Source organism: Trichoplusia ni, chromosome 9, assembly GCF_003590095.1.
Source record: "Trichoplusia ni isolate ovarian cell line Hi5 chromosome 9, tn1, whole genome shotgun sequence".
Lineage (NCBI taxonomy): Eukaryota > Metazoa > Arthropoda > Insecta > Lepidoptera > Noctuidae > Trichoplusia > Trichoplusia ni.
The window spans coordinates 5,498,083-5,507,106 of record NC_039486.1 but is presented as its reverse complement, the minus strand read 5'-3'; the positions used below and the strand labels follow the sequence as shown (position 1 = coordinate 5,507,106).

At 35.8% G+C, this 9,024-nt stretch overlaps 1 protein-coding gene across 1 annotated transcript; it reads left to right on the top strand.

The window, feature by feature from the left end:
• The first annotated feature begins 31 nt into the window (after positions 1 to 31).
• LOC113497787 (non-lysosomal glucosylceramidase) lies at positions 32 to 9,019 on the top strand. Its single transcript, XM_026877503.1, has 15 exons — positions 32 to 511; positions 699 to 787; positions 1,499 to 1,679; positions 2,144 to 2,306; positions 2,746 to 2,869; positions 2,954 to 3,271; positions 3,594 to 3,717; positions 3,809 to 3,934; positions 4,247 to 4,357; positions 4,460 to 4,574; positions 4,664 to 4,793; positions 4,895 to 5,444; positions 5,836 to 6,051; positions 6,156 to 6,385; positions 7,476 to 9,019. Exons 1-15 carry the CDS (start codon positions 354 to 356, stop codon positions 7,709 to 7,711), a joined length of 2,871 nt encoding a protein of 956 aa, XP_026733304.1. The 5' UTR covers positions 32 to 353; the 3' UTR covers positions 7,712 to 9,019.
• The last annotated feature ends 5 nt before the right edge of the window (positions 9,020 to 9,024 follow it).

The window sequence follows — 9,024 nt, the reverse complement described above, 5'->3', positions numbered from 1 at the left end:
TTGACTGCGGTGCTTGACTGACAAGTATTTGACATTAGTGGCAGTAGTGAATTGTGATGATGAGATGCATTCTCGTGTCACTATTTTCGATCTTCAAGTTTCACATTTTAATTCAGTTATAAGCAGCAGATCGACTTGACGAAACTGAATAGTGTGTTAAAACTGAATAATAATTAATTAAAAATTATTAGTCTTTCGTCGTAACCGGTGTTGTTTGATAAAATTGTTATGTTATCGAAGACCATGAAAACGGATGTATTGAAGCGATAATGTGATAATACGATTTGATTAGAAGATTGTGAATTAATTGAAAAACTATTTTGCATAGAGATCAGTGTTAAGTTGTCACCATCATGGAAATGGAGACTGTCGGTGATGTCGGGCTAGGGCTCCATGAGCCACCTAAATACGGCCTTAAATATTTACTAAACCATGAATTTCCTTTACAAAGCAAGCAAATAATTACACCCAGACCTAGTCAAGTATTTGAATTGATGCCTTTGACTGCCAGGTAACTAATTTTTTATGGGCATTTCTTGAAATTATTCTTGTGCATTCTTGTGCAATATCATTAATAAACTTAAAAGTTTAATATTTTATTTAATTCTGTATCCCTTCCTCTTATCTAACTTTTATATAATAATGTTTTTTTTTTATTTCTACTTGAGGTCAAATACTTACTTTTATTATTTTTTTAGGTATCTGAAATATTACATTGGAAAAAGATTAAATAAAAAGCGACCTATAATGGATTACATTCATATGGTATCAGCTCTAAGGATGTATGGTAAGCCACCTTCATTTATTTAACAATGATTATTTCTCAATTGAACTGAATAAAACCGATGGTTCAGTATTTATAGACAGTACTTTAGTACCTATTATACTTATGAGTATGCCTGCAAATATTTTATATCTCTAAAAATAAAACTAAGCTTGCCAGCTTTTCAACTGTAACAAAATAAATGTAATGTTTGTTTAAGTAATCTAAAAGTAGTATCTGATTAACCTCATTACACAGAATTATATACACATTAACAATAATGGATTGCAAACATGTGGTTATCTTCTTGCCAAAACTATTTATGTAACCGCATAGTAACATGCATAATCTAACACTGGTTTACATTTTCTGATCTTGTAGAATTTGTTTCAAATAAACATTGTTGTCTAGTATTAATATGTTAAGGGTTTATTAAACTCACTTTATTGAATTTATTAATAAGTTTTGTTGGTAATAACTAGCAACATACCTGAATATTGTAACCTGTAAAATGAAAGTTTTTTACTAACATAATTAAATATTAAGTACATGGAAAAAATATATTTCTAGTCTGACAGATTGAGATTGAATGTAAATTAAGAAAATAAGTATTTTTTTAAATGTACAAATTATGAGAATTGTTTTGAACCCCTTTAAAAGTCTTGTGATTTCTCCACTATAATGTACCAAAGAGATCTTGCGAAAATTTAATATGAAATGTATTTTGCCCTCTAGGTTGTCCTATTGGTGGTATTGGTGGTGGTACTATCGGCCGTGGGTTCAAGGGCGAATTCTGCCGCTTTCAGTTATATCCTGGCATATATGAGTATGTGACGGTGCCTGAATGCCAGTTCATTGTAAACATAAGGAATGCTAATAATGAAACTATATTCCAGTCGGTTTTGTCAACATATAAGTAAGTTACATTAATGTTTCATTATAATGAGTATGCGAAGTGTGGCTTTTTAGATCATAACTAATAATAAAAATGTACCAAAGGTTGGGTACTTCAGTAATTGGCTTTTAATAGTTTCGTTTTCCCTGGCTGGCACATATCTTTGTCCACAGAATAAATGTTTGTCTCAGTGTGATTACATTTTATCAACTCATTAGTAAATAAACTACTTCTCAGCTTGTATTAATTCGTCACATAAGATGTAGTAAATAACCTAATTTTATGACCACATCAAAATCCCCATATGCTATTCTGTCTATCCTGGGCCGTGCTTTACCCTGGTGTATATTTCAGCCTTACTAGCTAAACCCTCTCATGAGATTGAAGTTTTTTTTTAACTTACTATTAAAAAAACTTCAATCTCTAATACTATTATTATAAAGATTGGATAATGTGATTATTTTAAATGTTGTTTCTCCGTTTAGCAAACCTAAGAAAGCACCAGCTGCTTGGGAATGGAATTTGAATGGCGCAGAATGCGAGTATACTGCTTTGTATCCACGTGCGTGGACTACGTATGATCTGTCGAAGTATGGGGTGAAACTTATTTGCAGGCAAATATCACCCGTAATACCGCACAACTACAAGGTATGTACACATACAATTGATTGTACATATTCGAGAAAAAATTTTGGTAACGCCATTGACGTTGAAGAAAATCTTTATTAATATGTTTTTTATGCAATTGTATTTAATGCGTATTTTAAAAAAGCTGACAGCTTAATTCATATTTAAATTAAGCATTAGGTGGATACGAATGACGCGCATATTTTATTAAAACAGTATAAAGACAACAACCAATTGTTATAAATATACCTAATGTCTTTATTACTTTACACTTTTGTTTTTCCATTGCATCTTTTTCTTTCATCTTATATTATCCTTACCCTGAGTCACGCTTGACATTTCTTCATATCCCACCTACGCGTTCATTGTCGCCGCTATCGACAATTTTATACGTGTGACTCAAATGACAATGATATTCTTACACTCTTAAAATAAAAATACTAAATACTTTTTATTACAGGACAGTAGTCTACCGTGTGCCGTCTTTGTTTTCACCGCAATAAACGTTAGCAATGAGAAAAGAGATGTTAGTATTAGTTTCACATGGACTGAAGTCCTGGGGGATAACAAGAAGAAGTCTTTGGGTGGGTATTTTTCCATTTAAAAAACCTTATAATATTTAGAAAGCTTATTTCTCTTCATTTTTATATCGTTTTATTATCTTTCAGCCAAATTAGAATTAGAAAGGTATTCGGAAGAATCGACTTGTGGAGTTACTTTGGAGCAGAAAATCGCTGATACACCATGCACTTTTACTATAGCAAAGAGAAAAAAGGAAAACGAAACGATCCACGAAGGTTATTGCCTCTGGAACGCGTCTAAGACTTCCACTTACGTGTGGGAGTGTCTCAAGAAGAATGGTCAACTAGCTCCAGATCCGAGCCTAACTCCGCCGCCTCCAAAATTGCCGGATAAGAAGAAGAATGACAAAGAAAAGAAAAAGGAAGAAAAAGAAAAGAGGGAGAAACAAAAGAAGCTTTATAAATGTGAGTACTAATAAGCTTGAAATTTCTACCTAAATACACCTTAACATTTTTCCCTTGATACCCAAAGCGTAGTAGAAGTTGACATACGATGTATTTCGTTATGCTATGCAGCGATAACAAGAAATAAAGTATGAGGTTTAGCAACGCTTGTAAATTACTCATAAATTTGCTGGCGGATGACAAACAGAATACACACTATAAAAACAGAAATTTATTTGTCACCTAATCAATTTGTTTTTCTTATTACCTATTGTTATAAAATCCTCTGTCGCGAGTCCATCTCGCACTTGACCGATTTTATTACATTGATTTATTTTTTCAGGTGATTCAATAGCACTTTCAAGTGTTATCTCGTTAGATCCCGGGGGAACAGGGTCAACCGAGTTCTGTCTTGCCTGGGATATGCCTGTTATACGATACAAGAAAGATACAAAAGTCTATAAAAGGTAAGTTAACCTACTTTTTGATTCAACAGTAGGTTAGACTTAGAATGGACTATTTCGGACCAGTTTACCTATAAATCCATGTTTGTTACAGATATTATACTAAATATTTCGGTAGTGATGGCATAGCCGGTGCCAGCATAGCTGCGTACGCGCTTAGAAATTATGACAATTGGGAGAAACAACTTGCAGAGTGGCAAGATCCTATTTTGAATAATAGGTAAGAGAAACTAACCCGCATGAGCGCTTTTTAGTACAGCACTAGCCAGTACAGACCAGTACATAGTATTTATTTTTAATAATGATTTTTACCTTTAGCCCAGGAAACAATCACTTGCCCTGAGCGTAGTTCCTTTCATTTTTTACACTATTTCTAGGAAAAAAGTAAAAACATTCTGCCTTTACCAAGTCGAATTAGTTCTACTACTCTCATCCAAATCATCTGCCCATCTCAACCTCCATGGCTTCCATATAATTAGTTAAATTGCTGTTTATTAATGTCTTGTATATTAATCGTGATTTTTATTAACAGTAATATACCGGACTGGTTGAAAAGTGCCTTAATGAACGAGCTTTATTTCGTTGCCGACGGCGGCACGATCTGGTTTGATGTCCATGATGAATTCCCGGAAACTGATCCCAGGTAATTACTCAAATACACTCAGAACCAAATCGTTTTATTTATCCATATTAAATTGATTTATTTGTAATTATTTACCTCGTTTTATTTGTTGTTTTTTTCTAGGCATGACTTTGGTTTGTTCGGATATTTAGAAGGCCACGAGTATAGAATGTATAATACGTATGATGTACATTTTTACGCTTCTTTCGCGCTAGCTCAGCTGTGGCCTAATTTGCAAGTAAGAATGAATTTCAGATAAATTTAATCACTATTACCACGTACTATGTTCGTTTGATTCCTATAATCTAATACGTTGTGTATTTTTAGGTTGTCTTACAGTACATGTTCCGTGATACTATAGAACTAGAAACTGAGAAATGTAGACAGTCTCTTTACGATGGAAAATCGGTAAAGTTTAAAATAAAGAATTCTATCCCGCATGATCTTGGTGATCCAGGTAAATTATTTGACTTGTTTTATAGCCCTGTATTCTTTTTTCCAAAATTTGTCTTTTTTAATAAAGGAAAACACTAAGAAATGTATTTGTTGAATTCACAGATGATGTTCCATTCAACCACATAAACGCGTACGTCATACATGACGTCAGTGAGTGGAAGGACTTGAACATGAAGTTTATATTACAAGTGATTCGGGACTACCGACTGCTGAGAGGGCACACCGCGCCGTTCGGCAACGAAAGGTATCGCTCCATGGCGTTTATAGACGACATTAAGGAGGGCACCGAAGACGACCTGTATTCGCGGTCGACGGGACAGGCAGATGACGTCGACGGAACGACGGACGAGAGCGGACCGACCACGGAGCAGTCGACGCCTGTTGTGGAAGAGCGGCCGTACGGGGTGGGGGATATACTCGAGCTGTTGTACAGGAGCGCGGAGGCGGAGGCGGCGCCGCTGGACGCGCGCCTGGCGCCGCGCGCGCCCGCCGCCGCCGTGTGGGACGCGCGCCGCTACCTGGCCGACATGCTGCCGCTCTGCGCCGCGCTGCTGCGCCGCTCGCGCCTCTGGGACACCGACAACGACGGCCTCATCGAGAACAGCGGCTTTCCCGACCAGACCTACGACGCTTGGGTTATGTCCGGGCCTAGGTAAGACAACATTCACGTTTTTCTCTTACCTAAAACCTAATTAAAGTTCGTTGGTTTTTTCTCAAAACTCCAATGGTGGCATCGATTTAGCTAGTGTTTTTTTTTTCAAAATCAAGAAGTTTAAGTTACTTCAATACAAACGGGCAGCGGTAAATAGTTTGAGTCTTACTAATTGCCATTTTTTTAAGTAAAACTCAGTACGGCGTAGGTTTAAAATTGTATATAAGCATCTTGCTAGTTCAATAAACCTTGATTGCTTTTGCTGCACCTTGCTTCCACGCACTAAATAGAGCAGGTTGCTTAAATGTCGCAGCACAAACTTTCTGCATTTGAGACCTCTTATGTTTAATTCCCTCAATTTTTTGTTACATCTTATAACTTTATCTTTCAGTGCGTACTGTGGTGGAATGTGGGTAGCTTCGTTGAGCGCAGTAACGGCGATGGCCCGCATCCTCGGTCGCGAGGAGGAAGAACGAGAGTTTAGCAAGCTACTGGAGCAAGCTCGGCATTCGTTCGAAGAAAAACTGTGGAACGGATCTTACTACAAGTTCGATACACGACCGTCTAACAGCAAAGTTGTGATGGCTGATCAGCTAGCAGGACATTGGTAAGTGTTTTTAGAAGTTATTGACATTTTATTTATTGTTATTTCATTAAATAAATCCATCTAAGGGAATTTCATTACAGAAAGTAATACATTTTTCCGTGCAGGTTCTTACGCTCATCTGGATGGACCGAACAGATCTTCCCCGACAGTCACGTTCGTAAAGCACTCCAGACGATTTACGAGAACAATGTCCAGAAGTTCAAAGGCGGGAAGATGGGGGCTATTAATGGCTACGTGACGGGTCCGCGCGGACACGTGGACACGACGGCGCTGCAGAGCGAAGAGGTGTGGGTTGGAGTCACGTATGGGCTAGCTGCCACTATGATATATGAAGGTATGTGCATTCATTGTTTAAGCTTTTTTAATATCTGAACCCGACTTTAATAAAGGCTACCGAGCCAAACTTGATTAAATAACAAATGGCAACCATTTTAGAAAAAAAAAACAATAGATTCGGTTATTTCGCTTTGCTGTGGTAACAAACTTAAAAAGTATAGATTTGAATTGAGATCTTCCTCGTTTTTGAAGTCGGTTGATAAGATATACATATGTCGGGTACCTCGGGTGATATGTGTTCAGTAGAGAACTCTTGCAAATAAACCTCTCTACCAGGTGGTCCAAAATTTTGTACAAAATCTGTACAGACATATGTTTACCTTTTAACACATATGTGAAACTATCGACATGTGTCATATTCTAGGAAAAAGACCCGAAAGTATAAAAACCGAAATATAATTATACAAGTGAGATTTATATAAGAGTCACAAAAAGCGAATACAGCTATGTGATATCTCGTGGATTTGTTGCCATGCGCTACACCTTACTATCATTAAAATTACAAACCTTTAAAAAGACATTATGATAATTTGATAAAAAATTGATTTCATTCATCAAAATACGTTAATCCCAAAATCTTGACATAATCGATGATAATGTGATGTTTTTGTTTGTACTTTATCTTTTATCTCACACCTGTGTCGTGGACACGTGGAACTTTAGATATCGCGGCTATCAGGATTAATACTAATTAGTATAATAACATTAAAATGATGACAACGACTGAAATTTAGATTTGATCTTTCTTTTCTGTTAGGAATATTTTGTTCTGTATTCTGTACGTATCATCCCGGGTACTATCCTCGCGTAGGAAAAGCGTTTAATAATAAAAATATAATAAGTTGTTTGTGTGATCCACGAATGCTTGCCCTTGGTCTGGCTCTCTTTGTGCATGTGTCTTGAGAAAAAAGCATTGTAGTATTTAAAAAGGAAAACGACTGTACTTCCCACAATATTATTTACAAAAGTAATTAAATGATTGACAAGAGACTGTAAATAAAATTTATTGTCTAGGTAGGTATAATATAAATTAATTGCAATTATATAAAATATTCTGCCGAATACTCACCTTTTCACATTTTTTAAAGGCATGCACGAGGAGGCCTTCGTCACTGCCGGGGGCCTGTACGACACATTGACCAAGAGTGGTCTCGCATTTGAAACGCCCGAAGCTTTATATGAGAACGGTAACCATCGTTCAGTGGGCTACATGCGCCCCTTGTCCATATGGAGCATGTACCAAGCCATCATTGCCCGTCCACCCCCAACACAACCGGTGGCCAACGGGCAACCACACCATACCAAAGAAAAAACAACCTTATAGTGACTCCATATGAAACAAGTTTGTACGTAACATTTTTTACATCGGCAAGAACTGAATTTACAATTGTAATTTTATGCCGTTCCAAAACTACGGTAAATAGATTGGCTAGAATTGACCCCCTAAGATGATGTACTTACGTATTTTATATGGACTCGAATTAATTTCGAACAATGAGATTGTCGAATTGTTAAAGCTTCACAATTATTGTATTGCCTTAGAGGCGTCGATGCACGTTACGTTTAGATATATAAAATCGATGGTAATACACTAAAAATAATGAAGTATCATTATTTATTTAAATTAAAGGCAATAAAATTACTTTTAAGCATTTTGTATACCTAAATTAGATTTTCTAATTATGAATTGTAGTAACTTACCTTCTATTTCTGTGTTTGTCATTGTGATATTTTATATACTAGGGGCTAGGACTACAATGTCCTTTCCTATTTTGTTTGGCTGACGAGCTATGTTAAATCAATGAGGCACTAAAATTATTTGCACTGTATGAGCAAATTTTTGTTTGCGACGTCAGCTATATTTATTTACCAATATTTACGATACTCATTCAGTAACTAGCGCCATCTATCTTTAATACAACGCGAATAATTGCTTTCTTAAAGCCAATTGTAAACAGCAGCTAATAAAAAAGTACCTTAACATCTGCTTGCACAACTCTTTCTGTGAGGTTTGTACACACGACTGAATCACCCACAGACCAGTAAAGACGATAGATTGATGCTTTTAATTTATTCTAAAAAGAAGGAGCCACTTTAGATAGGCTGTCTTTCACGCTCTTGATTTGATGTCATGCGCTTATATTTTGACCACTTACAAAGGAACACAATCTTAGCTTAAATCGATAACTGGTTTTGTTTGTGAGCTCCTAGTCTTATCATATTCCTTGGTCTGTGGAATAATGTTGTTTCTCCATGATACGGGTCCTACAATGAATACAACTCACGATATGAACGTGTGAACTTCTAAATGTTGTGTACATGAACGAGTATCTTCAATGTAATTTGTAGTAACGCATATTATTCTAACATTATACGTAATAATATGAAACGTACCAATGAACTTCGTAAAAGTATTAAATTAATTATGTTGAAATATGTTGATTAATTAGCGAAATTTATGTGCATTTTATTATGCTTATATTAATTTAGTATTAGACAAATTTTGTCTCAATATTATTTAATTTATTCTCGGTTTATTTGATTATATAATATATGGATTGTATTTGTACTTTGGCGGCTTACTTAATGTCTGCAGAAGTAGGTGCCAAATTAAAATACTAAATAATTAAAATGCGT